Source organism: Mirounga leonina, unplaced genomic scaffold, assembly GCF_011800145.1.
Source record: "Mirounga leonina isolate KUSES-001 unplaced genomic scaffold, KU_Mleo_1.0 Mir_174, whole genome shotgun sequence".
Taxonomy (NCBI): Eukaryota; Metazoa; Chordata; class Mammalia; order Carnivora; family Phocidae; genus Mirounga; species Mirounga leonina.
In genome coordinates, this window is record NW_023270451.1 from 3,775,937 (window position 1) to 3,803,421 (window position 27,485).

Sequence of the window (27,485 nt, forward strand, 5' to 3'; positions counted from 1 at the left end):
AATCCCAAGGAGCCCTAATTGAGGGTACATTGCTCCCAAGATGATTTGTTTTTACTTCTTAGGAGTCCTGCGATGACAATGACCCAGAAGCACTCCATATTTCTTGGCTTGGGAGGTTTCCAGGACGGGGCAGGTATGATGATAAATTTAGATGCTAACTCTGGGTGCGGGGAAGCATGAGATCACAAATTCTTAGGGAGGACTTGCCCTTCCACACTAATCTGAAGAAGTACGAGATATGGGATCCCAAGTCCATCTCACTGGCTGGTCCTGGGTGCTTGGTTCCACTTCTTCTGGTCTTACATCATCCAAGAGCCTGTCCTTGGTCACTTAGTTGGAATCCTAACCTACTCTCACTTTATTCTGGAGCCTCTCCCCCTGGGATTGGATTTGGTGCTTGCAGAATCTCTTGTTTCCTTGGAAATTGTTTTTCTGATGGCTTCTTCAGGTATCCACCAGTCTCTGAGAATGGCCACTGCTACAAGAATAATATTTATGTGCTTTAACATCTTTGAAGAACTGTATATACAATTCCTACAGTAAGGTTGGTATTAGAGCTAATTGAAACAACTGCCTTCAAAAAAAAAAAAAAACTGCCTTTACAAATAAAGCTGTTTATTTAAAATTTAAGAAAATGGATGAATGAAACTATGAAGTTTCAGAGAGGCAGAATGTATTGGAGAGGACCAATAAATCTTCAGGTAATCAAAATTCTGTGCCAGCAATTGTGAATTTTTTCCCCTCTGAGGGATAATCATTTTTAATATGGGAACAGTTTTGATATGTGTGGAAACTAGTATGTAAAGCCCATTGTGTGGAACCCTACCTAGCTCACAAGGTCTTCGAGGACTGGGCTTACCTTTGTACTTGTCAAAAAAGACCTAGTTAGAGTAAGTCATGTGTTAATGGAGAAGATTTATTAAGCAATTTGCTTACTCGTTAAATTTTAAAAATTCATGTTGGACAGCATTCTCTTCAAAGATGATTATAACAGCACTACAGCCCCTTTCTCTGTCTTATTGTCTTGTAGAAATATGTGATCATTAACAACAGAGATCCTGGTGAAACTTTCCTAATTTTCTTAACTAATCTTGACTATGAAATACAAGGGTTTAGAAGCAGAGGGGTTAAGAGGTGGGACTGATTCTGCCCTTTGCATTAGGACAGTCACAGATGAACAGAGAGGGCCAGAGACCCGCTAACAGTGTTACGGGAGATGCATCAGGGTATACGTCTTAGTCACAACTGGAGCCTGGAGGACACGGGTTCACTGTCACCACACAGTCAGTGGGTAGGGAGGGGAGGATGCACTTTTATAGACTGCCTACCACCACATGCACAGTCACCATCCCAGCTGATTTATGTATCACCTCTTTCAGTTATCACCACACTCTGACTTTCCTTCGAGGCCCAGAGAACTTGTCACTGGCTTGAGTTCTTGTGGATTTTTAAGTGATAGAACTAGTATTCAAGCCTGACCACAGCCTTTCTACCGGAAAGCTGCATGGCATTTGGACTTTGACCTTTATCCTAACTCTCTGGTTCTAAATTAGAATTCTTTAGTTAATTCTCCCTTGGTGAACTGGAGGGAATGGGGTGTCATAGGTGTGAACTACTTTCCCAGCATCTAGTTTCTCTTTCCTTATTTTCCTTTCCTGTCTTTATAAGTTAATACTTTATTTCAGTAGGCATGCCATGGTACCAAATTGAAAAAGTATGAAAGGAGGATAAGGAATTTTGGAAAAGTTAGTTCCTTTCCCTGATCAGCAGTCATTGAGTTCATTTCCCTGCAGAGAGCCATCACTGTTAGTCTCTTGTTGCTCCATCCAGAGGTATTAACATGAGGCACATGCTTCTTGACTCTGTAAAACACATGGTGCTTGCCTTATACAAATGCTCTGCACCTTTGTGTTTATCAGTGGCATATCCTCCCTATTAGTATACAGAGAACTGCCTCATTATTTTTGTGTAATGCCTTTGTTGAGAGAGAATTCACCTACTATAAAATTTACCCATTTAAGATGTACAATTCAAAGGTTTTCCAGTACACTTAGAGTTTGGCAACCCATCACCAACCACTTAATTTTAGAACATTTTCATCACCCTCAAAAGAAACTCTTACACTTGAGTAGTCATCCCCATTTCCTCCCATCCCCATAAGTAGCTGTTGATCTTCTGTCTATTCTGGAAATTATGTAGAAATGGAATCAGTCACCATGATCTCTAGTGACTGGCTTCTTTGATTTACCATAATGTTTTCAAAAATAATCCACATTGTAGCCTCTATAAGTACTTCATTCCTTTTGATTGTTTTATTGCTGTTAACGGACATTTGGGTTGTTGTTCCTTTTGGCTATTAAGAGTAATGATGCACTGAACATTTATTTACAAGTTATTGTTTTGACATATGTTTTAGTTTCTCTTTGTTGTTATATACCTAATAGTGGAATTGCTGGGTCATATGGTAACTCTCTTCAACATTTTGAGAAATTGCCTCCAGTTTTTCAAATGTTTTCAAAATGGCTGCACCATTTTCGTTTCTCCTAAGCGGTGTATGAGGGTCAATGTCAGCACATCCTTGCCATCACATGCTATTATCTGTCCTGTTGATTATTATTGATTTGTGATTATTATCCTAGTAGTTGTGAAGTGGTATCTCATTGTGGTTTTGATATTCATTTTTCTAATGGTGGATGATGAATTTCTAGAGATTTATATAGTTTTAGATCTTAACATCTAGGTCTTTGACCTATTATGAGTTATTTTTTTTGTATGACATGAGTTAGGAGTCTACCTTTATTTTCCACATGGATATTCGGTTGTCCCATCACTTTGTTGGGACTACCCTTGTTCAAAAGACTACCCTTGTTGAAAGATCCGTTGACTGGAATATGATGGTTTATTTCTGGACCCTCAATTCCCATTGATCTCTATGTCCATCCTTATGTCCGTACCACGCTGTCTTGATTACTGTACCTTTGTAATGAGTTTTGAAATAAAGAAGTGTGAGTCTTCCAATTTTTGTTCTTTTTCGAGATTGTTTTGGCTATTCTTGGCCCTTGCGTTTCCATATGAATTTTAGGAATGGCTTGTCAATTTCCGCAAATAAGTTAGCTATTATTTTGCTAGTGATTGAATTGAATGTGTAGATCATTTTGGGGCATATTGTCATCTTAACAGTATTAAATCTCCAGTCCATGAATATGGGATGTCTTTCTGTTTATTTAGGTCTTCTTTAAATTCTTTCAATAATGTGTTTTAGTTTTTACTGTAGAAGTTTTGACATCATTTTGTTAAATTTATTCCTAAGTACTTTATTCTGTTAGATGCTCTTGTGGATGGACTTTTCTTAATCTCATTTATCTCATTCTTTCTGGCAGAGTTGTGTTGTATGTGTGCCATAATCTATCAGGCGTTATTAATAAGTCCTCTCTTGATGCACATTTGGGTTCTAATATATTGCTGTTTGCAGATATTGAGACTGTATCAGTAAGATGAATTCCAGTTAAGGAGGTGTGCTGAGCCAAAGGGTATTCAGACACTGGAATCATCTGTCAAATTTAAAATGAATATACACTCCATGTTTGTAATTTTACAGCTTATTTTTTAAAATTCTAGTAGTGGGCTGAATAGAAAAATACTCAATTCTTTTAGTTGATATTATTTATTTATTAAAAATAATGATATGCTGGAAGTAGTTCATGCTGTTAGAATATTGCCTATAGCAGTGTTGTCCAATAGAACTTTCTGTGGTGATGGAAATGTTCTGGATCTGCACTGCCTAATACCATAGCCATCTGTTGTATGTGGCTATTGAGTGCTTGAAATGAGGCTAGAGTGATTAAGAACTGAATTTTAAATTTTATTCAGTTTCAATTAATTTGGCTAGTGGCTATTGAATTGTATAATTACAGTTGATTTTAGATTTAAAACTTGCAGGTAGAGGCTTGCAGAAGCCTTGTCCAAAGTGGTACATGTTGCATTATTTACTGAATAGCAATGAGGCAATCATGAGTGGTTATAGTAAGTTTCATCAACATATAGGTCTCAGTGAACAGTTCTTTATTTGTAGCAATTTATCCTGTAACCATCTGACTTTATTGCCTACAGACAGAGCTTTTAGATAGAAGCACATACGGGTCCTAGGTTTGCTGGTTCTTTTTTCTTTTTCTTTTTTAGTGTATAGGTCATCCTAATGTAAAAGGTAGGCTTACATGAGGTTTTTCTACATGCATATTCTTTGAAATCTGTATGTAAAATATATGGATCTATATTGGTAATTATAGTATGGGTCATTGCTGTGGATTTTAAGCTGGTGCCTTCATAAGCTTGTCCTCTGAACTAGGCTCTGCCCTGGGCCCTTTCATTCATCATTTCTCCTTGGCATTCTCACGTGCTTTGGAAAAGGCTGTAGCTACCAGCTGCTTGCTTATTACCTCTACTTCTATTTATAGCCCAAACCTTTATTTTTTTAGCTGGAGATTTTATATACCAAGCAATCAACTGTATTCCTACACTGCTGGGTGTCCCATATGCCTCTCAAACTGAGATGAACTAAAAGGAAAGGAAGTTTTCTCTGGAAGCCCTTCCTCCTCCTCCTGCCTCTGTTCTCTACCCAAATTAATGGTAATGCTATCTTACTACCAGAAATTTAGGAGGCAAAGACCCACCTCCAGCAATTAAATTACCAAGTTCTGAGTTCATGTTTTTATCCTCTCTTCTCTACCCATTCCACACATACCAGTTCGGTATGTTCTTGTCAGAAAGCAAATCTCTTACATTTCAATGGCTCCTACTTGCTGTAAGGGTAGAGCCCAGGCTCCTTAGAACATGCTGTGGGTCATTCCTCTGTGAGCTGATTACGGCAGAACCTCTTGCCTGTCTCCAGCCATGCCACTGCAAAGGCTCTTTTAGGCCTTTTTGCTTCTGGTCACCTTGTGTCCTGGGCCTTGGGCCTCCACCTGTCTGCTACCCTCACCCTCCACGCTTTGTTCTGTTCAGTCTCTTAAGATCACTCCCAGGGGCGCCTGGGTGGCTCAGTCGGTTAAGCGACTGCCTTCGGCTCAGGTCATGATCCTGGAGTCCCGGGATCGAGTCCCGCATCGGGCTCCCTGCTCGGCGAGGAGCCTGCTTCTCCCTCTGACCCTCCTCCCTCTCGTGCTCTCTGTCTCTCATTCTCGCTCTCTCAAATAAATAAATAAAATCTTTAAAAAAAAAAAAAAGAAAGAAAGATCACTCCCAGCATGTAGATGTTTCTGCCATTTCCCCCTCCATGAGAATACCTGGAGAGCATTGTTTGTGTTCATGTATTCATGTTGACATGCATTTCACCTCTCCTTGCTAAACTGTGCATCCGTCAGTGCTGGGCTCCTGGGAAACCTTTGCTGGGATGTGGTAGCACTCTTCTATTTGTGGGATCGGTGGATGTCTTTTTACATGCCTCTGAACTCTGGCTTAAACTTTTCTGCCAGTCTTTCTTTCTCCATTTCAGTAGTAATATTTCTCCCAGGTCCCACTAATGTTTTATAAAATATTCACAGTACCAGTAACTCAAGAAGTATGTAGCCCTGATATATGTTGTTGGGTGATTGAACTGTTAACTCCTTTCTTGTCTAAGATGTTAATAAGTTGGGAGGCAGGTCTATTTACTTCTTCACCAACTTTTAGGTGGCTGTGTTCCATATTCTAGAAAACAATGTAGTCTTAGAAAATAAGTCTAAATGTCTTTATGATTGTTTCTGTTAGAATTTGGAGCATACGTTTTTTGCTTTTTTTGTTTTTATTTGTTTTTTACCTGCCTATGCCCAAAAAAGAATTTGGCTTCCATTCTTGAATACCCAGCTTCTTAATTCCTCTGGCCATTTTAATTATTTAAAAAAACCCAGACCTCACTGTTGAGGCCAAAATCTGATAAATTAACATGAACTGCTCTATTACTTACTAAGAACTTACTTGGCAGCTGTATTCATTTTCTATTGCTGTGTAACAAATTACCACACACTTAGCAGCCTAAAACAATACCCATTTAGTAGCTCATAGTTCTGTAGGTCAGAAATTAGGGCTGCACAGCATGGCTGGATTCTCACTGGACTGAAATCAAGCTGTTGGCCAAGACTGCGGTTCTCTGTTGGGGCTCAGAGCACTCTTCCAGGATCATTGGTCATTGGCAGAACTCATTTCCTTGCATTGAATTCCTTGTTAGTCCTTCTAGCTGTTGGCTGGGCACTGTGCTCACTCCCAGAGGTCGCTAGAAATTCCTTGCTCTGTGGCCCCGGTGGGTAGTTCACAGCATGGTTGTTTGCTTTCTTCTTGGCCAGCTGGAGTACGACTCTTTGACTTCTGTGACCAGCCACAGAAAGCCCTCTCCTTTTAAAAGGCTCATGTAATTAGGTCAAGCCCACCCAGCATAGCTGCCCAGTTGCCATGTAACATAATATCTTAAGAGTGGTGTCTTATTCACAGGATCTACCCACATTCAGAGCAATAGGGATTTCTGCAAGGGTGAGGGTCACTGGGGCTCAGTTTTAGAAGTTGGCCTACCACAGCAGGCACTTAACATTCAGGTTTGATTTACACGAAGTTTGGAAGTTTTTTCATTAGGGAAGACTTACACATGAAATTGTTACGGGTTTTTTTTCATTAGCTGTGTTTACCCAGTGTTACAGCAAGGCTTTTTGGATAAACTTTTGAGAGAAAGTATGTATTGATTAGTTCTGTCCTTAAGCAGAAATGGTAGATTGCATATTTCTCTGGCTGTTTACCATCAAGAATGAGAGAGTTGGAGGGAGGGAGGGAAGGAGTGAGTTTTAGATCAGGTGGTGGACATAGGGGGGAAAGAAAACAAAATTTGGCTTTATATGAATGTTCTAGGAGAAGTTCATTTTGAACTTTTTTTTAATATTTTGGTTAAAGTGAATGAATTATTTTCTTAAAATTAGTGCCAGTTGCCATTTAGATTGATAATAAAGGAAAGGACTTCTTTTTCTGCCAAATGTGAAGTTTACTTGTCCTTTTCTCTGCTCAAAAGAAATAGCAGCTAGAAGGAAGTCGGGACTCCCATCCGGTTGCCATGACAATGTGGGGCCTATGACGCGGACATTTTGCTAGGGTTCACTTTTCCTCCCTTGTGGGGCAGAGCAAATGTACATGAAAAATACAATATGCAGTAGATAAGCATGGTAAAATCATCTTAGTATTATAATACTTAAGGAAAATAGTTTGTTTTTAAACTGCATTTTTTGATCATCCTATTTGGAGTGGTGAGAATATTTAGGTGTCCTTTGTAGGGAAAAATGAATATAATTCTTTGTGAAAAATATAGATGATGAGTTGGAATTTTGTTTCTAAATTTTTTATTCTAGTCGCTGGGGGGGGGGGTGCCTTGTTTATGTTATATGAGAACATGTTCTTTAAATTAGTTTACAGAGGGGCGCCTGAGTGGCTCAGTCGGTTAAGCGTCTGCCTTCGGCTCGGGTCATGATCCCAGGGTCCTGGGATCGAGCCCCACATGGGGCTCCCTGCTCTGTGGGAAGCCTGCTTCTCCTTCTCCCGCTTCCCCGCTTGTGTTCCCTCTCTCTCTGTGTCTCTCTGTCAAATGAATAAATAAAATCTTTAAAAAAATAAATAAATAAATTAGTTTACAGAACTACATACTACTTTTCATTGTAAATGTGGCTGGGCAGTTGTTAAGGAGACCATGTGTACAGATTTTCTAAATCTAAATGTAGGTATTTCTAATTTTTTTTTTTTAAGATTTTATTTATTTATTTGAGAGAGAGAATGAGATAGAGAGAGAGCATGAGAGGGGGGAGGGTCAGAGAGAGAAGCAGACTTCCTGCTGAGCAGGGAGCCCGACGTGGGATTCGATCCCGGGACTCCAGGATCATGACCTGAGCCGAAGGCAGTTGCTTAACCAACTGAGCCACCCAGGCGCCCTCTAATTTTTCTTGTAGGCGTATATTTTCTAAAATAGACATTAAAAGATATAGTTGTGTGTGTATGCTTTTGCTTTTTTTTTTTTAAACAGCTTTTTGAAGCTGTTCCATACCTGTTAACAGTTAATCCCCATTCCCCTTCCTTTTCTCTTTCCCCTACAGCCAGCCTTCAGCAACCACTAATTTACTCTCTTCTCTATACATTTCCCTGGTCTGGACATGTTTATGTCAAATGGAATCCTATACCATGATCTTTGATGGCTGGTATTTTTCGTTTAGGATAATGTTTTCGGGGTCACCCATGTGGTAGCATGTCAGTACTTCATTTCTTTTTATTGCTTAATAATATTACCACATTTTATTTTATTCATTTATCAGTCAGTGCACATTTTTTTTTTTTAAAGATTTTATTTATTTATTTGAGAGAGAATGAGAGACAGAGAGCACGAGAGGGAAGAGGGCAGAGGGAGAAGCAGACCCCCTGCTGAGCAGGGAGCCCGATGTGGGACTCGATCCTGGGACTCCCGGATCATGACCTGAGCCGAAGGCAGTCGCTTAACCAACTGAGCCACCCAGGCGCCCAGTCAGTGCACATTTTTTGTCTATTATGAATAATGCTGCTATGAATATTTTTGCACAAGACTGTGTTGGGGACATGTGTTTTCATTTCTTTTGGTATATACCTGGAAGTGGAATTGTTGGGTTTATGGTAACTCTAAATTCAACCTTTTTAGGAACTGCCAGACTACAAAGCAGCTGGGCCATGTAACACTCGTGCTGCAAATTCAGCGTTCTAATTTCTTCAGGCTCCACAATACTTGTTATTGTCTGTTTTGTTTGTTTGTTTATTTTTGAATTATACCCATCCTATTGGGTATGAAGCGTATCTCATTGTGGTTTTGATTTTCATTTCCCAAACAACTAGTGATGTTGAGCATCTTTTCATGTGCTTATTGGTCATTTACAGGTCATCTTTGGAAAATGTCTGTTCTAATCTTCCTGTTTTTAAGTTGGTTTGTCTTTTTATTGTCAGGGTTTTTTTGTCAAGGCAGGTGCATAACGACTGAGCCACCCAGGTGCCCCTGCTTCTAGTAATTATATGAAATAACTTCTTGATGGTTTTCATCGGGACTGATGAAAAGATTTTTTAAAAAAATCTGTTGATGTATTTCATGAGTATGTATTTGGTGATACCAGCTGCTACCTCTGGATCTGTTAAATAGTTGAGATTTAACCAGGCTTTGTAATACTGTAGAAGCCACGAGAAACCACTGTGAAGAAGGCAGCCTTAAAGATGGTGTGGCTTGGTCCATACAGCTGCCCTAAGGCAAATTTACTTGTGTTTCTCCTGTGTGGAGGCAGTAACAAGGATGGATGGGATGAAACAGAATCATGATTGGGCCTCTAACATTGTTCTGAGCCTTACTGTGATGAGTGATTTAATAGTTGGTGATAATTGATGTGAGGCAAAAAAAATCACAGGGTGCCTGGGTGGCTCCGTCAGTTGAGCGTCTGCCTTCCGCTCAGGTCATGATCCCAGCGTCCTGGGATGGAGCCCCATGTCGGGCTCCCTGTGGAGCAGGGAGCCTGTTTCTCCCTCTGCTCCTCCTCATACTCGTTTTTTTTTTTTCTCTCTCTCTCTCTCAAATAAATAAATAAAATCTTAAAAAAGGAAAGAAAAGAAAAATCCACAGTCATTGGGTGACCAGGAATCTGTCCTCTGGTGTTGGTGCTCTGAAGGGTCTAGAGTAGTGCTGTCCTGAAGAAATATCATGTGATCCTCATTTGTAATTCAAAGTGTTCTAGTAGCCATATTAAAAAAAAGTAAAAAGAATCAAATGAGTTTAATTTTAATAATATAGTTCATTATATCCCAGGCATTATTGTTTTAACATGTGATAAATATAAAATTATTAATACAATATTTTACATTTTCTGTATGAAATCTTGGAAATCCAGTATGTATTTTTACACTTATCTTGGTTTGGATTAGTCACGTTTCAAGAACCCGCATGTGGCCAGCGGCTACTGATTAGACAACATAGTCCTAGATGCTTTGATATGATAGCCAGTTGAAATATTACATCAACATTCCTTTATACTTCAAGGTACCCGACTCATCCCTTTAACGTGAGAGAACTGACTGGCTCTGGGGGAGCTTTCTGCCTGCCTGTTCAATGTGGTCCTCATGGGGGGGATGGGAGGTGCCTGTTCATTGAGACCAGAGGGTCTGAGATTTTGTTAAGCAATGTGGGCATCTCACCAAATGGGTAAGGAATGATTAAAAGAAACACATTGTGATGAAGTTATTTGAACCTCTCAAATGAGAGAAAATGGGCCCATGAAAATTAGAATTTTTCTCTTCTCACAAATACAATCTACTCCATAGAAATGAAGCTAAATACAGAAAATACCAGGAGAGCAGTGGATCTCAAATGGGCTTGACTTTGTCCCCAGGGGAGTTTTGATGGTCACAGCTGGGGGTGGGGGATGGGATGTCACTGACATTAGTGGCTTGAGGCCAGGGCTGCCGGAACATCCTACAGAGGACAAAACATCCCCGGCTACAGCGAATTACCTGGCCAACTGTCAGAAGTGCAGAGCACCGTGGGGCCTGCCACTGGTAGAACAAGATCCTCCAGCTCTGTTCTGTTCCTTACTTGTTCCATAGTTTCTATAGGGAATAGAACACATTTTCTTTTAAATTTGGAGAATCTCCTCGCTTATTCATATAAAATTTCTAAGGAAGAAATAGCTAACTTTCAAAGCATTTCTGATGGAGCAGATTTGTCGGCTGCGTAGGTTCTGCACACAGCCCTGAAGAGTGAATGGGTCGCGTAGCCCATTCATCTTGCTAACCTTCCCTTTCTTCTGGAGAAGCCCTGAGATGGTGTAGTCCTCTCCTGCCTCCCCTTCCTCGGACCTGTCTTTTGTCTGGGACCATTCAACTTGCAGGAAGAGCACTATGTTAGAGAAGGAGCATTTGCGAGGATGCTAGAAAAATGATCACACTTGCATAAGGTCTGTTGGATGTATTTTGGTTTTTTTGTTTTGTTTTGTTTTTTTGGGGGGGGGCATTTATTTATTTATTTATTTAAAGATTTTATTTATTTATTTGACAGAGACACCGCGAGAGAGGGAACACAAGCAGGGGGAGTGGGAGAGGGAGAAGCAGGCTTCCCGCCGAGCAGGGAGCCTGATGTGGGGCTCGATCCCAGGATCCTGGGACTGTGACCTGAGCCGAAGGCAGACGCTCAACGACTGAGCCACCCAGGCGCCCCGTGTTGGATATATTTTGGACGTATTTGGAGCAGTGATGTGGGTGTTTGGTTGTGACTCTTCCAGTGCTCCATCATGAGCAGTGGTTAACTCAGAATGTGACCACCAGCACGCTCCTAGTGTTTGTCACCCAGAGGGCTGTAACTTTGAGTCTTCATAAATTCTAGCAAGTAGAAATCAGTACAAGTCATTTTTAGCACAGAAGCTTTCGTTAGTTCTGCCAAAGGTAGTCCTACTTGCCGGTGTTTGCCTTTAAGGACCTCCCACCCCCCAGTTCCTCACAACTGCTGGCCTTTCTGCTGCCTTTCACCCCTGCCCCCCTTAGTTGCTTGTGGCAGTTTGAGTTTTGGGGGGGCGAACCTCATAAATGAACTGTAACTAACTTAGGCTAAAGGCAATATAGTAAGGGCTATTTGGGGGATCTTAGAGGTCCGGCTTAGAAGGGGGCAGCAGACAGGGCAGCTCTGCTGGCCCTGCCTCATACTAGCAGATGAACGTGTCCCCTGTGACTGCTGACCTGAAGGCACCAGGGCTCTCAAGTGAGCTCTGGCTGTCTGTGCCCTCGGCTGTACCACCGGGAAGAGCGGATCTGGAACCGGCCTTCCGTTGTGCAGAGGGTAGCGGCGCCTCAAAGGCTGCTTGGAGGAGGGGAGCATGAATACTGGGCAGGCCAGAGACAAGAGCACTTGTCTACCACATTAGTGCTGTGGGATCCCCCTTGCTCCCCAGACTGGAGAACCCCTGCTCACTTACTGAAGCTTTCTCTGGGGAACATGGAGATACCTTCCGCAGGGTATCTGTACCTCCCCATTTCCTACCCACACACAGTGCTGGCCCCCTCAGGGAGAGCGGTGGTGGTCCCATTGCTAGGGCAGCTTGTAGTTTAAGGGAGAGATGTGCTTCTAGTGCCTACATTGTGACCTTAGGTTCAAGTTTCCCCAGAAGGACGTGGTTAGAAATAGCAGTTAAATTTTATAGTAAGTGAAAGCTTGATTTTATAGAATTGCGTTATGAATGCTTTACTTATTTAAGCAAATGTATTCAGTATGCTCTTGAGTTTCTGGGTACTTGAAAGAAGGGTTATATCTGTAATCTCTCAAGCTTAAAAAAATTTTTTTTTGCATTACAGGCTTTCTTATCTTTTGTAAAAGAGCATACTTAATCATCATTGAGCCTTTACGTGACAATTAGAAATGACCATTTTGCAAACCTGGCATTAATGTATGGACTGTATCTGTGTTTGACAGTGGGTGTTCTCTTTAATTTCCAGAGGTTGATAGATAACTGAATTCCTTAATGAAAATAACTGTACATCAGCTACAGCATATATTAGCTTTTAGAAGTCATCCAGGAAACCTAACCACATTCTTAACTATTTCTATGGAATTTAATTTAAAAAAATGGAAAATAAGTCCTTTTTTAAATTCAGGGCTGCTTTCATCTGCCTTTTTATAATCTTTGTGGGATGTGTTCTAACTAATAAGGCTGTGTATCATGGGGGCAGGGTGAATACTCTTTCTTTTTCACTATATTTCATAATATTGTCAGGACTTAAGAAATACTGAATCTCTGAATGAAAATGTGTCTGCAAAGTATAATTTTTCCTCCTGACCTGTATGTTGAAGCATTACTTGAATTCAGCTAAAATGACAAAGTGACATTAATCAACATTTCTTCTTAGTGTGTGACAAGCTTTATTTTTTTCTTGCATTAAGAAACTCTTACGTGTGTCCATAATGCAAGATTGACTTCTAAGTAAACAGGAATTTTCCTTCCACTGTTGCAGGCCGGAGCCTCAGCAGAAAGCTCCCTTAGTTCCTCCGCCGCCGCCGCCGCCTCCGCCACCGCCTCTGCCAGACCCCACACCCCCAGAGCCCGAGGAGGAGATCCTAGGATCCGACGATGAGGAGCAGGAGGACCCTGCTGACTACTGCAAAGGTGATACACTTGCTGGGCGGCAGGGCTTTGTGAGGGGGAGTGAGTGAGGCAGATTGCTTGGTCTTTATTAAATTAACCTCTTGGTGTCAGTATTGTTTTTAATTTCCAGGTCATTAAATGTAGAATGATACCCAAAAATGTAAGAGATGTCAGAAGGAAAACAATAAGAGATGGAAAATATATACAGATGTACATACATACTCTGAGTACTTTCTAGAGGATTTAAATCTACCAATAGAATTAAAGATAGTATTAAACAACCATTAAAGATAAAAACATAATAAGCCAGGGGCACCTGGGTGGCTCAGTCAGTTAAGCGGCTGCCTTCGGCTCAGGTCATGGTCCCAGGGTCCTGGGATCGAGCCCCGCATCGGGCTCCCTGCTCGGCGGGAAGCCTGCTTCTCCCTCTCCCACTCCCCCTGCTTCTGTTCCCTCTCTTGCTGTGTCTCTCTCTGTCAAATAAATAAATAAATAAAATATTTAAAAAAAAACAAAACATAATAAGCCATTTAAGAAGAGCACAGAGACTTGAAGTTACCAGGCTCCTGAGGGGAGCCAATTTAACTGTTGTGCGAGACATTTGACTTTTTAGTTTTCAGGCTGCTGAGACTAACAAGGAACCAGCCCTTTCTCTGTAGAGCATTGAATTACATAGTATTCATTGTCCGTGGAAAGAAAGCCTGCTCATTTGTTTACAGAAACAGACTTTTTCCTGGCATTGTGCTCAACAAAAAAGACATTCTGTGGGTTCTGTCATTGTGTGACATAGTGGATTATGTTTTTAGCTGTGATTTCGCATAAGACACAGAAATTACTTAAGTGAAGGATGCCTGGGTGGCTCAGTCGTTAAGCATCTGCCTTCGGCTCAGGTCATGATCCCAGGGTCCTGGGATCAGCCCTGCATCAGGCTCCCTCTGCCGCTCCCCCTGCTTGTGTTCTCTCTCTCTCTCTCTGACAAAGTCTTTAAAAAAATTACTCAAGTGAAGTGTTCCTGTATTGATGCTTCCTAAAGATCAAGAACATAGAGTTATACTCCTAAAAGGCAAGCATGTTGTATGATAAATATTGAGAACAATGTGATCCAGACTGTATACGTTGTGTAGACTGGTCTCTGAGAATGCAGGAGAAAGGGAAGTTGCTGTGTCCGTTTGACTCCTCTTTTTACTTAACTTACTTATCTGGAGTTTCACTCTAATAGAAAATTATCACACTCTGCTAGTTTGAGCTTCTGAACATTTGATGAAATACCGATTTGCTATAGATTAAGTTAAATATAAATCAGATTCTGTACAGAATAATAATAGATAGCAGAAGATGGATGCCTGTTCAGGCCATAGAGCATTAATGAATCTCTCGCTCTGTAGTGCCTTGTATGAACTTATTAGTGATTGCAGGCCATTCGTGTATTGGTTATGGAACATTGTACTTTTTAGTTACCTATTAAGAGGAAGAGAAAATTATGTTCTGCTGTAAAAGTTCAAGAACTGATCTTCCACTCTAACCTGATATGGGTTTCTACACATGGAATCTGTGTTTTCTTTAGAAAAAGGAAGTAGATCTTCAGCATTTTTATGAGGAGTGACTTTGCCATCTAATATGGAATATAACAGAGTCTGTGGAAAGGTGGAAAGAAGAAATTTTATATCCTCCCTCTTACTCTGCATTTCTTGGTTCAGAAATGAAGTTGTTTGAAAAGGAGATGTGGACAGTTGTCTTTCGATTTTACTGCTTGGGCCAAAGCATTAGGTTGGTTGTGTAGGAACACTTCTTTTTAGCACATGGGCCCCACCATGTTAGAATGAGCATCCTTTGCCTCATATCTGGCTCTTAAGGATGTGGGTCAGAGATGTAACCAGTACTCTTATTTATCCCTTTACCATCTCTGTAGATCTGCACAGTGGACACCTCAGACTGAAATACAGGGCTGTGAATGGAAGATTTCACAGTCAGGGCTGATTTTAGGTAACATTTACTGAACTCTAAACATCTTAAAGAGTATTAAAGTCAGCCTCACTAAAGCATGTGAGAGATAGAAGTTTCTCTCTCTCTCTCATTCCTGACTTTGGTAAGTAACCTGTGCTTCTAGTCAGCATTACACATAACAGGTGCCTTACTCTGTGAATTTTGTATATAGATCAAAACCATTTGTCTAAGGTAACCGACGTAAATGCATTCAGAGAGTCTGTGGAACTGATTGGGAATGTCTGGGACAAGAACTGTGCCCCACCCTCCCTCTCCAGCCATGAATAGAGTTTTAAGTTTTCACCATGTTGCTTATTCATCCCTGAGTTATTTAGTGTATTTTGCCCACAATCAGGTACATTCTTCTTTGTAAGTACAATGCAGCCATCAAGATCAAGAAGTTAACATTGTAATAGTTCTGCCATTCATTCCTCAGACTCCATTCAGGTTTTGCCAGTTGCCAATATTGTCCTTTATATGAAACCAGTCCTTCTCAGAATTATGTTTTGTTTTCTTGTGTTAAAAAACAAAATTCAAGTGAGTAGATTTGAAGATCTAATTGGCTTTATTAAGCATTTCATGAATCAGACAACATCTGTATCCAGCAAGTGGAGATGCTTTTCGGAGTTGTGGAAAATGAGAGCTTTCTCTGGGAAAGAGGGTGAGGTTCAGAGTTACTAGCAGAAGAGGATTATTTCATGCCAAGACATCTTCCTTTGAGGGGGTAGAGAGAGAGCAGGTTTTTTTTATCATGCAGATTACCTCACTTGTGCTTATCAGTTAACTTCTGGTTGACTTTTAAAAGGTCACATTCCTGCGGTAGGTTGAAACTATAAGTCTTGGTTTGCCATGTTGGGGGGCAAATGACTTGTTGGGCTTGTTTTTTTTTTCTTTGTTAATACTTGTTTCTTTAATCTGGAACAGTTCCTTAGTCTTTTCTTGGCTTTCATGACTGACATTTTTGAAGATTGTAGGCCAATTATTTTGTATAATGTTTCTTAATTTGGTAAACTGTTTATTTTGTAGATTTTGTTTTGTTTTTTTTAAAGTAATCTCTATACCCAAGGTGGGGCTCCAGCTCATAACCCTGAGAATAAGAGGCATGTTCTGTATGTTCTACTGACTAAGCCAGCCAGGTGCCCTCCCATGCGTCTTAATTTGGAATATCAAAAAAGTGTTGTGGGGCGCCTGGGTGGCTTCAGTTGGTTAGGCGTCTGCCTTCAGCTTGGGTCATGATCCCAGGTTCTGGGATCGGGCGGCGGGCTCCCTGCTCACTGGGGAGCCTGCTTCTCCCTCTGCCTCTGCTGCTCCCCCTGCTTGTGTTACTCTAGCTCTCTCTGTCGAGGAAATGAATAAAATCTTTAAACAAAAAATCAAGTGTTGCTCTGTGGGAAGTGTTGTCTTAGCACGTTATTTGATCAGGTAGTGCACGGTTTGGGTTTACACTGTTGCCGTTGATGTCTGTCACTTTGTTCAGGATGGTGTCTGCCAGGTAATCTGTACTGTGAAGTTACTCTTTTCCCCCTGGTAATAAATAAATATTTTGAGAGTTACTTCTTTGAGACTCTAAGTATCCTCTTGTCAACGAATGTATTTCCTTCTCTCTCTCTCTCCTTTCTTTCTCTTCCTGTCTCCCCCCCACCCCTTCCATCCATCTCCCTATCTTGTCTGTCTTTCTCGCTATCTCACATGGACTCATTCATGGGTTTCCCTATTCCATGAGTTCTAATCAGTTCCTCTCCTTACTTGTTTGGATGCGTGGCTTATCCCACATTTGGCCATTAGGAGTTCCTTCAGGTTGATTCTCTGTCCTTTCAAGATGTCCTTGTCATGGGGCGCCTGGGTGGCTCAGTCGTTAAGCGTCTGCCTTCGGCTCAGGTCACGATCCCAGGGTCCTGGGATCGAGTCCCACATTGGGCTCCCTGCTCTGCGGGGAGCCTGCTTCTCCCTCTGCCTTTCTCTCTCTGTCTCTTATGAATAAATAAATAAAATCTTTGGGCGCCTGGGTGGCTCAGTCGTTGAGCGTCTGCCTTCGGCTCAGGTCATGATCCCAGGGTCCTGGGATCGAGTCCCGCATGGGCCTCCCTGCCCAGTGGGGAGCCTGCTTCTCCCTCTCCCACTCCCCCTGCTTGTGTTCCCTCTCTCGCTCTGTCTCTCTCTGTCAAATAAATAAATAAAATCTTAAAAAAAAAAAAAAAAAGATGTCATTGTCATTCTTGGAACACTTTCTTACTTTCAAGTAAGGTAAACTGTTCCAGGCTTGTATTTTCCCTACCCGAGCCCTGGAGTCCACTCCTTTAGGGCAGGATTTTGAAAACAAGATCTGGGCGTGGGATGTGGTTGCCGTTGTTGGGGTGTCCGTGCTTGTAGCTCTCTCAGCATAGGGCTGGGGTGCACACACCTTTTATGTTTATATGTATCCTATGTTTATGCTTATGTATATATTAAAATATGTGAATTTAATGAGATATCTCTAATTGCACTCTGCTGCCAGGGGATTCAGCCCAGTTTTCTCCCTTTCCCTATTTCTGGGTTTCTTTCTTTCTTTGACAGTAAGAGGCTAGGCTCTCCTTATCCTCACTACATTTAATTATTTGATTAATTTCCTTGTACGTGATGAATCACCAGTCGCTGTCTCGGCGGTGAAGGGCATCTCTCCCCTCTGCCCTTACCTAGCCTGTACTCAGATATCCTTTGTTGCCCCACCCTGTCTAATGACTGGACTGAACCGTCGGGCAGGGGGAAGGGGAGGGATGGCTTTTGAAGTTAGGGTGGGTTTTACTTAGTCTGGGGAGCTGTCTTGTCTGTCTTCTGTCCCTTCTGTTTTCTTTGACTTCATTCCCAGAGAACCTCTGCCCTACCAACCACTTCTTAGTATTCAAAGTAAAGTAAAACATCAACAACAAAACATACTACCTGTTTTATTTCTTCACAAAAGAAATATTCGTTCACCTTAGGAAACAGGTAACATTGGGTGCGGAGTTGCAGAGTCACCTGGAATCTCAGCACCCCACAAGAACAGTGGTAAGCATCTGGGTGTCTGCCCTCCTGCATCATTCATGACCAACCAGCCTTCCTTTTTATCTCTTTACAAGTCTTTCCCCGTTGGAAACATAGGAAACCTCAGCCACTTGAGCACAAAGGTCACTATTTAAAGTTCTAATATTGCTAAAGCATTCTTCATTGCTCCTTTCTGCTTGGCTGTGCATTTTCTTTCTTCATAGCCAGCTTGTTCCCACTCATCTTACTTCTTGTTCTCCCACCAAACCCAGGAGGACTGTGGACTTTGGTGTCTGAGAGTGTTGGATTCAAAATCCGGCTTCCTAGTTCTCTGTCCCTTTCCCTGGACAAGCTCCTTTCCCTCCAGGCGTCAGCTTCTTCATCTGTGATAGAATATCGTCTCTCTGTGTAACATAATATACAACCACATCATACCACCTAAGATTTTGTAAGGATGAAAATGTGACAGATACACGAAGTATGTGCCATACTGCTTGGTACGTAGAAGGTGCTTAAGAAATGTGAATTTTATTTTCTTCTGTCCTGTCCTTGTTCCTTCATTCTCCTCCCGGGCTTGTTCCCGTGTGTGCTTTCCTGCTGGTCCCCTTTGTGCAGCCCCCTGGGGTGCTGGCTGCCTCACTGGGCCGGGCTTGTTGCCCTGGCCTCTGGAGAGACAGCTGTGTCACATGGCCTCTCTCTGTCTCATTTCGGTGTCACCTCTGGCCATTGTTTCGGGCGAGAACTGTAGCAACAGGCTGGGCAGTTTGTTCAGATTCCTACTTCCAAGCCCAGGAGATAACAAGGGTCAGGCACAGGGTGAGCCAATAAACAGACACTTCCGGGACACCCTTGTGCAATATGCGCGTGCTTCGTGAGTTTGAGCATAAAACCTCTTCGCCAGAGTAGACCCTCGTCCTGTGGGGAGATTGCAGTGCTGGGTGGGTCTAAAGAGTGTGACTCGGTACCACCTGCCTCAGAATGGCCAGGGTGCCTGCTGGACGTTCTGGGCTGGACTGTAACTCCCGAACTGGGATCCCAGCGAGGATGACCCGGATTGGCACATGTTTCAGAGCCTCGTCAGGCTCGGCTCAGGTACGTGCATGCCTCTGAAGCTCGGAAGCCAGCACTAAGGAGTGGCTTCCGTTCACCTCATACTAGGTGACTGAGGCGCTGTGTAAGGGGAATTAACTGCTTTGGACGACCTTGTGTCTAAACGTTTTTCCAACCCTCAGCACATATTTGCTACAAGGACTGGTCAGTGGTGACGGTAGGAACGTTGTTTTGTTAGATCATCCTGCCAGCACTGCCTGCTTGGAGGTCCTGTTTTTTGGCTCCTCTAAATCATTCTTCAATAAGTTGGCACCTTGTACAGTTTCATCGTCTGTATTATTCCTGGAGACATCGATTTCAACACTTTTGTGGTCTGACTTGGTAAGTGTGTGTCGTTTCCTCAGAAAGGCCTTCTTTGAACCCTTAGTCACCTCTTCATCAGGCCCCGCCCTCTGCCCCTCACAAGGGCATGTACCCCAACCTCCCACCTCCAGCAGTCGCCAGGCTGTGTAGTTACACGTTTATTTTTGTGTTCATTTGTGATCTCCTCCTCCTCAGTCTGGAAGATTCCCTGTGGTCAGGGGCTGTGTATTTTGCCAACCCCACTGCATTTGTACTCTCCACAGTGCAATAAATATTTTTGGTTGGATGAAGGAATTGTCTCTAGTGTTAAGTTACAACTAAGGGACAAACGGCACTGATGTTTCCCGTGGGTCTCAGAAGGCATGTCAAGAAGTGAGGAGGTTGACATGGCGTGAAGGGGACACAAGTCAGAATACAGATCTTTCATTTCTTCCCTAGATCTTTTTTAAATTATCCGTAATGCTCCAGAGGTCTTACTTACAATCCACGTTTGAGTGGCATCCAGTTTGCTTCTTTTGAAGCTTCGGAATATCTTCTTCAAAACATAGGATAAACAGTAGAAATATTCGCACAGTAGAAAAATGTCTGGTGACTTTCTTACACACAAATTGCCTTTCCATCTATGAAAAGTTTAGATTGCCTGAATTTTAATAACTCTCAAAATGTAGTGGTGGTGGTTATACATTCTCATTGGCCTTGTCTCTCTCTACAGTCTATATGCCTTGGAGACTATTATAGCTTCAGCTTTTCCTAAAATAAACAAGCAGTACACCTTACATAGGGTTGCCTTAGAAACCAGTGTCATGCAGCTTGTATTTTATAGAAGTGTAGTCTTTAGTTTGCTTTTTGCCTTTTTTTTTTGTATAAAAAAGATCACCTTTATTTATTCAGTTGTTTCCTTATAAACCACCTAATGCTATGCACATACTTAATCCTACCATGGCTGCATGTTTTTAAAATTATTTGGCTTACCTGAAGCCTTAAAAAGAAACTCTGCTTATCTGTGTGACCAAGTAATAGGTGCTCCTGAATGAATTACAGAAGGCCTCATTTCATTTCTTTCGTGGGGACTGAGGAGATTCTGACACCTGGTAGGCCTGCTGGTGCTGCCGGTTGCCACCGACGAGGGTATCGATCACTAAGTGTTAGTTAGCATGACGGTTCAGTTCTTTGAGGCTTACTCCGTGTGAAGTGTTGTGTGTGTTTTACTTCAGGGACTGTGAAGGTGAATTGGAAACGAGCCCCCACTCTCCAGGGGTTCGTGGGCTCGTGACTTTGCCACTGGAGTAAATAGAAGCCAGTCAGTGCCAGAGCCTTCTCTGGTCTTGCCTTCGCAGTCCATCCCTGGTACCTCATAGAATAATGTAGTGCCTGAAGAGACCACATCGAGAAACCACTTAAATAGCCTTTTTCACCTTTATTGTGTGGGTAATAATTATAAGAGGGAAAAAAGGGAAGATTGGTGAGAGCTTTTAGAGGATTGACGGATTTGGTGAGAGGTAAAAGACTTCCTAGAAAATGTAGAGGGGGCCTTGCTGCTGGAGAATTATTGGACTTTATTGATGGCACAGGACACCACTCTGACTCAGCCCCGGAAGCTGGGACCAGTGTTTCTGGGAAGTGCTGAGGGCCCTTATTTTCCTAGCCCACAGCGAGCAAAAAGCTGATGTGTAGATTAGGTTGAAGAGGAGTTTGGGAGCGCCATGTAGAGGACGAAGATGAGGATAAGCAATTTGTACATGAAGTAAATTAAAACACCAGTTAGTAAGATATGTATTGGGAAAAAAAAAAAAACTTGAAGGAACACAGAATAGTTCGTGTGTGTAAATGTAGCTTTCTTGGGATTTTTGCACATAGGTCATTTATCATATCACAAGTATCATGCAGATATTTGTTTTCCTCAACATTATTTATGCATTTTATTTCTCTTTCTTGCTTCCTTGCTCCCTGCTTAAGGTTGAATAGAAGTGGTAAGAGTGGACATCGTTGATTGTTTCTGATCTTATGGTAGATGTGTAGATAGATATTTTTTAGCTCTCTTTACAGGTTGTAATGGATCATAGATATAAATGTAAAGCTAAAAGTGTAAAGCTTATAAAAAGAAAAAAAAGTAGGTTATCTTCACAAACTTGCAGTAAGGGAAGATTTCTCAGCGAGTATGCAAGAAGTATTAACTACAAAATAAAAATTAATTTGATTTCATCAAAATGAAAAATATTTACAGATTTGAAGGCACTTTTAAAAATGAGAAGACCAGCCTCAGACTAGGAAAAAATATTGGTTACATAGCTAGCTGACAAAGAACTTGACCGGGAGAGCGAACATAGGAAGTTTGGAGAAATATTCTTCATATTGATTAGGATGTATACATTTGTCAGATATCAGGGAATTGTGTACATAAGATGTTTGACTTCCATTGTATGTAAATTTTATCTCAATTTATTTATTTTTATTTATTTATTTTTAAAAATGTATTCATCAGAGAGAGAGCGCACAAGCAGGGGGAGCGGAAGGCAGAGGGAGAAGCAGGCTCCCCACTGAGCAAGGAGCCGATGTGGGGCTTTATCCCAGGACCTGGGATCATGACCTGAGCCGAAGGTAGACGCTGAACTGACTGAGCCACCCAGGCATCCCAATTTTACCTCAGTTTAAGAAATGGTTGCCATACCTAGTTATATGTGGATTATAGGATTTCTTGTGTGTGTGTGTGTGTGTGTTTTACCTCTTTGTCTTAATTTTTCTTGGTTTTCTGTACTAAGCATTTCTTTGTAAATAAAAAAAAAAGTTAAAAAAAACCCTGTATGGGTTGCCTGGGTGGCTCAGTCCTTAAGCGTCTGCCTTCGGCTCAGGTCATGATCCCAGGATCCTGGGATCGAGCCCCGCATCGGGCTCCCTGCTCGGTGGGAAGCCTGCTTCTCCCTCCCCTGCTTGTGTTCCCGCTCTCGCTGTCTCACTCTGTCTCTCTCTGTCAAATAAATAAATAAAATCTTTAAAAAAATAATAATAAAAATAAAGTTAAAAAATAAAAAAAAAACCTATCACTGAGGAACCATTGTAGATTTTGCACAGAGGATGGCTCTATTTAAGAAAGATTAATTTGTAAATCTTGACTGATTAGAGAGAGAAGATACGCTAATGGAGAGGTCAAAAAAGCAAGCAGCACTTCAGAGGAAGCATCTCTATCTTTGACAAAAGACTGAATATAGAGGACCGTGATGAAAACCCTTCCAAGTCTTGAACTGTGGGGCGCCTGGAAGAACAGCAGTGCATTCTGGGCATCATTTTTTTTTTTTAGAGGACTCTGAATTTTGAATCTGCTTGCCATCTCTTCTTTGTTAAGATGTTACTTGGCTATTAAAGAACTCAGAGCCAAATGCACAGCCCTCCTGTTAACAAGTGAGCAAGAATTTCCAGCACTGCATTCTGTGTCCTAACTTCACTGCAGCATTATTCTCTTTTCTTTTTTTCTGGGCTATTTCTTCTTTGCCCCAATTTCCTTCTAATTTTGTATCTTTTATTGTGGTTTTATGAACTGCCTCAATTCCTTATTGGAAAGAAGTGGATTTGGCACTATTAACAGGAACAGTGAAATCACAGTTGGTCTGGGTAGATTTTGAGTTTGACTTTATTCATTTAGTTTAAAGATAGATGTCAAAAAGACAGCTGGAAATACGAATCTGGGGCTCAAAGAGCAGCGAGCAAATGGTGTCGTCAAGGATGTAACACTGCCCAGGGGCGCCTGGGTGGCTCAGTTGGTTAAGCGTCCGAGTCTTGACTTAACTCCCCTGGAAGAGGACACCTGGATGTTCTGCATTTGGGACCCCAGATCCTGCCTCTCACTTCCTTTGATTGACTGTAATCTGTGGCCCTTATGTCTATAGTACAATGTAACCATGAGTATAACAGCTTTCCGGGAGTTCTGTGTGTTCTTCTTACAGATTAACTATTGCAGCTGAGCTTGAGTTTGGAACCTGCAAACTAGGCAGTTGGTGTCAGCGGTGAGGTCTTTCGGACTCCTCAGCTCTGCAGTTCTGTGAGAAGTGGAGGTGTTCTCGCAGACTCTTCCCAAACCTTACACAAGTAGTACAGATTTGATAGGAAAACAAATCATTTAAGAGGTGTTAAATTAATAAAAAAGATGCAGGAAGGCTGTTACTGACAGGCCTTTGGGAGATCCAGTGGAATACAGGAGGAGAAAGAACAGGTTGCAAGAAACAGAGCAGTCAGTCAGGGAGTTAGGAGAGCAGCCAGAGACTGGGGTTCAGCTTGACATGGAGCAGATCGAGGAACTAAGCAGACAGCAGCTCTGTTCGTCTCTGTGAAAAATTCCTGTACATATTCAGTTGTGTAACTGGAATTTTCCATTTTTTGGTGTAGAGGGTTCTTAGTTGCCTTCTAAGTGTCCGTGGTTCTTGTCCCTACCTGTCAGCCCCCTGCATCATTGGCCCTTTTTTGGGTCTGCACGTCCCCAGAGGTGGGCGGCATGGGGCTGGGCCTGAGCCACCACGTGCTGTCTGCCATGGGCTTTCTCCCCGCTCCTCGCTGCCCTGGGTGCCGCCGGTACCCACTGTGGGATTGCTTTTGGCCTTGCTGCCGGGGCTGTCCCCCTGTGCTCGGTGCCAGAGCAGTATGGGGTGGCTCAGCCGGGGTCTGCACAGCACTCACTGCCTGCGCCACTGTGCTCCCCCCCTCCCCCCCAGGCCCTTTGTGCAGACACTTCCTGGGGCTGCCCCATAGGCCCCTCCCTGCTGGCCTGCTTCTCTGTCCCATCCTCTCCCAATCTGCTTCCCAACTCACGTGGGAACGTAACTTCCTTTACCTTTCTTCTTTGGCCCCAAACTGATATATTCTGGCTCTTTGGGGCTGTCTGCCAGTTCTCTCGGTGGGCCCCAAGCATGTTTGATTCTTATTTGGGACCTAAATTAGGATTTTAAGAACATTTACAAACAGAACCTAGTAATGAGACAAGTTTTAGAATAATTTGTTTTCTCTCTTTTTTCAAATTTATTTTTACTAAGATATAATTGACAGTACAGCATTGTAAGTGTAAGATGTACATTGTGTAAGTGAAGGTGTTGACTTGATACGTTGATACATTGTACTATGATTACTACCTTTTTTTAAAAAAAAAAAGATTTTATTTATTTATTTGACAGAGAGAGAGAGAGCACAAGTAGGCAGAGTGGCAGGCAGAGGGAGAGGGAGAAGCAGACTCTCTGCTGAGCAGGGAGCCAGACGTGGGGCTCGATCCCAGGACCCCAGGATCATGACATGAGCCAAAGGCAGCCGCTTAACTGACTGAGCCACCCAGGCGCCCCCTATGATTACTACCTTAGCGTTGGATAACACTTCTATCATTTCACATAATTATCATTTCCTTTTTGTAGTGGGAATGATTATAATCTAGTCTCTTAGCAACTTTGAAGTTTACAATAGAGTTGCCGGGTTTTTTTTATTTCTCGCGGCTAGTATAAAGAAGAACTGTATTATTAAGAGTTCCTAGTCCAGATCCCTCTCCTTCTTAGCGTTATTGATATTCTGGATTGGTAGAATGGATTGGGTAGAGTGATTTTCCTATTTATCTGTACTGGATCCTGTTTCAACCTAGAATTGAAAAGATTGAAATGAAGTAAAGGAGTTTTAGATTTTGTTGAAGGTTTGTGGTTTGGGTTTTTTTTTTTTTTTCCTATTTTGTATTGACTAGCAGTACTTGAAAACTTGCTGGGTTTTTTATTTTTCCCCCTCATACAGTTTCCTGTATTGATTACAATAGCTCCCCCACCCCAATCCACTAGGGTTATGTTCCTGGACCCCCATGAATGCCTGAAGCTGCAGGTAGTAGCAAACCCTATATATACATGTTTTTTCCTTTACATACATGCTTGTGATGAATTTTAAGTTATAAATAAATCAGGCACAGTAAAGAGATTAACAAGAACAATAATAAAATAGAACAATTATACTGTAATAAAAGTTATGTGGTCTCTCTCTCTCTCTCTCTTTCACTCCCTCCCTCTCTCTCTCAAATGTCTTATTGTTCTGTACTCCTCCTTCTTGTTTTTGTGGCGATGCGAGATGAAAAAATGCCTGCCACGGGGCGCCTGGGTGGCTCAGTCGTTAAGTGTCTGCCTTCGGCTCAGGTCATAATCCCAGGGTCCTGGGATCGAGCCCTTTGTCTGGCTCCCTGCTCAGTGGGGAGTCTGCCTCTCTCTCCCTCTGCTTCTCCCTGTGCTTGTGCTCTCTCTGTGTCAAATAAATAAATAAATAAATAAATAAATAAATAAATAAATAAATAAATAAAATCTTAAAAAAAAAAAATGCCTACTAGATGAGGTGAAGTGAGGGGAATGACCTAGGCATTGTGACCTCGTGTTAGGCTACTATTGATCTTCTGGTGAATGCTAGGAGGAGGATCATCTGCTTCCAGACTGCAGTTGACCATGCTAATTGAAACTACTAGAAAGGGGGGAATACTTTACATAAAATTTACCACTTTAAAGGCTACAAATCATTGGTTTTCAGTATATTTACAGATTGGGCAACTATTAGCACTGTCTAATTCCATAAAAGTTTCATCACCCCAAAAAAGAAATATGTTCATTAGCAGTCCTCACCCCCATTCTTCCCAGTCCTTGGCAACCACTAATCTACTTTCTTTTTTCTGTGGATTTGCTTATTCTGGACATTTCATATAAATAGAGTCCTATAGTATGTAGTCTTTCGTAGCTGGCATACTTAGCATCTTTTTAACTTTGATCCATGTTATAGCATATATTATTACTTTATACCTTTTTATACTATAATATTCTGTGGTTGAGATATATTACATTTTGTTTGTCCATTTATCAGTTGATTTACATTTGGTTTCTATTTTTGGGGCTATTAAGAATATGCTACTCTGTATGCGTGTAGTTTGTGTATATATGTGTGCGTGTGTGTGTAGTGTGTATTTGTATATGAGTTTTTAAGTGGGCATGTTTTCATTTTCTTGGGTATGCCTAGGAGTGGAATTGTTGTTGGGTCATATTGTAACTCCATGTTTAAATATCTTGAGGAATTGCTAGACTATTTTTCTGAAGAAGCTGCATATCACTGTATATTCCCACCAGCAGTATATGAGGGTTACAGTTTTTCTACGTCCTTGCCAATACTTTATTTTTTTTTAAAGATTTTATTTATTTATTTGAGAGAGAGAGCACATGAGAGGGGGGAGGGTTGGGAGGGTCAGAGGGAGAAGCAGACTCCCTGCCGAGCAGGGAGCCCGATGCGGGACTCGATCCAGGGACTCCAGGATCATGACCTGAGCCGAAGGCAGTCGCTTAACCAACTGAGCCACCCAGGCGCCCTCCTTGCCAATACTTATTCTTTTTTAGGCATGCTAGTGGTACTGAAGTGGAATCTCATTGTGATTTTGATATTGATTTTTTTTTTTAAAGATTTTATTTTTAAGTAATCTCTGCTCCCAACATGGGGCTCAAACTTACGACCCTGAGATCAAGAACTCAGAAGAGTTCTTCTGAGTGAGCCAGGGGCCCCTGATTTTTATTTTCTAAATGACTGTTGATGTTGATCATCCTTTGATATGCTTATTGGCCATTTACATATCTTCTTTGGAGTTGCTATTTATGTGTGTGTGTGCATCTACTCAGATAAACATGCTCTTGTTCCTGAGGCCGTTGCTCATAATAACACATGTTCTCATTATGAGGGTCTATGAGAATTTTCCTCCACTCTCAGTACATGGGAAACCATACTGCTACCCTCTCCTAATTTATTATTAATGATTTTAGCACTGTTGTGATGCCCCCATTTCCTTGTTGGCTTTTGATGTTAAGACCTGAGGTTCATCATACCTATGGTTGTAAGTGACCATACATACATATTCCTATATAGTTCGTTCGTTCGTTCTTTCTCTTTCTTTCTTTCTTTCTTTCTTTCTTTCTTTCTTTCTTTCTTTCT

General features: G+C 41.8%; 1 protein-coding gene across 6 annotated transcripts in view; it reads left to right on the forward strand.

Moving 5' to 3' along the window:
* The window catches only part of SRPK2 (SRSF protein kinase 2), a 248,444-nt gene that overhangs the window by 154,429 nt on the left and 66,530 nt on the right, over positions 1-27,485 (forward strand). For all 6 annotated transcript variants that reach the window (XM_035020393.1, XM_035020399.1, XM_035020398.1 and 3 more), the window contains one exon: positions 13,000-13,151. In XM_035020393.1, coding sequence (XP_034876284.1) covers positions 13,000-13,151 — 152 coding nt within the window. The remainder of the gene's footprint in view (positions 1-12,999; positions 13,152-27,485) is intronic.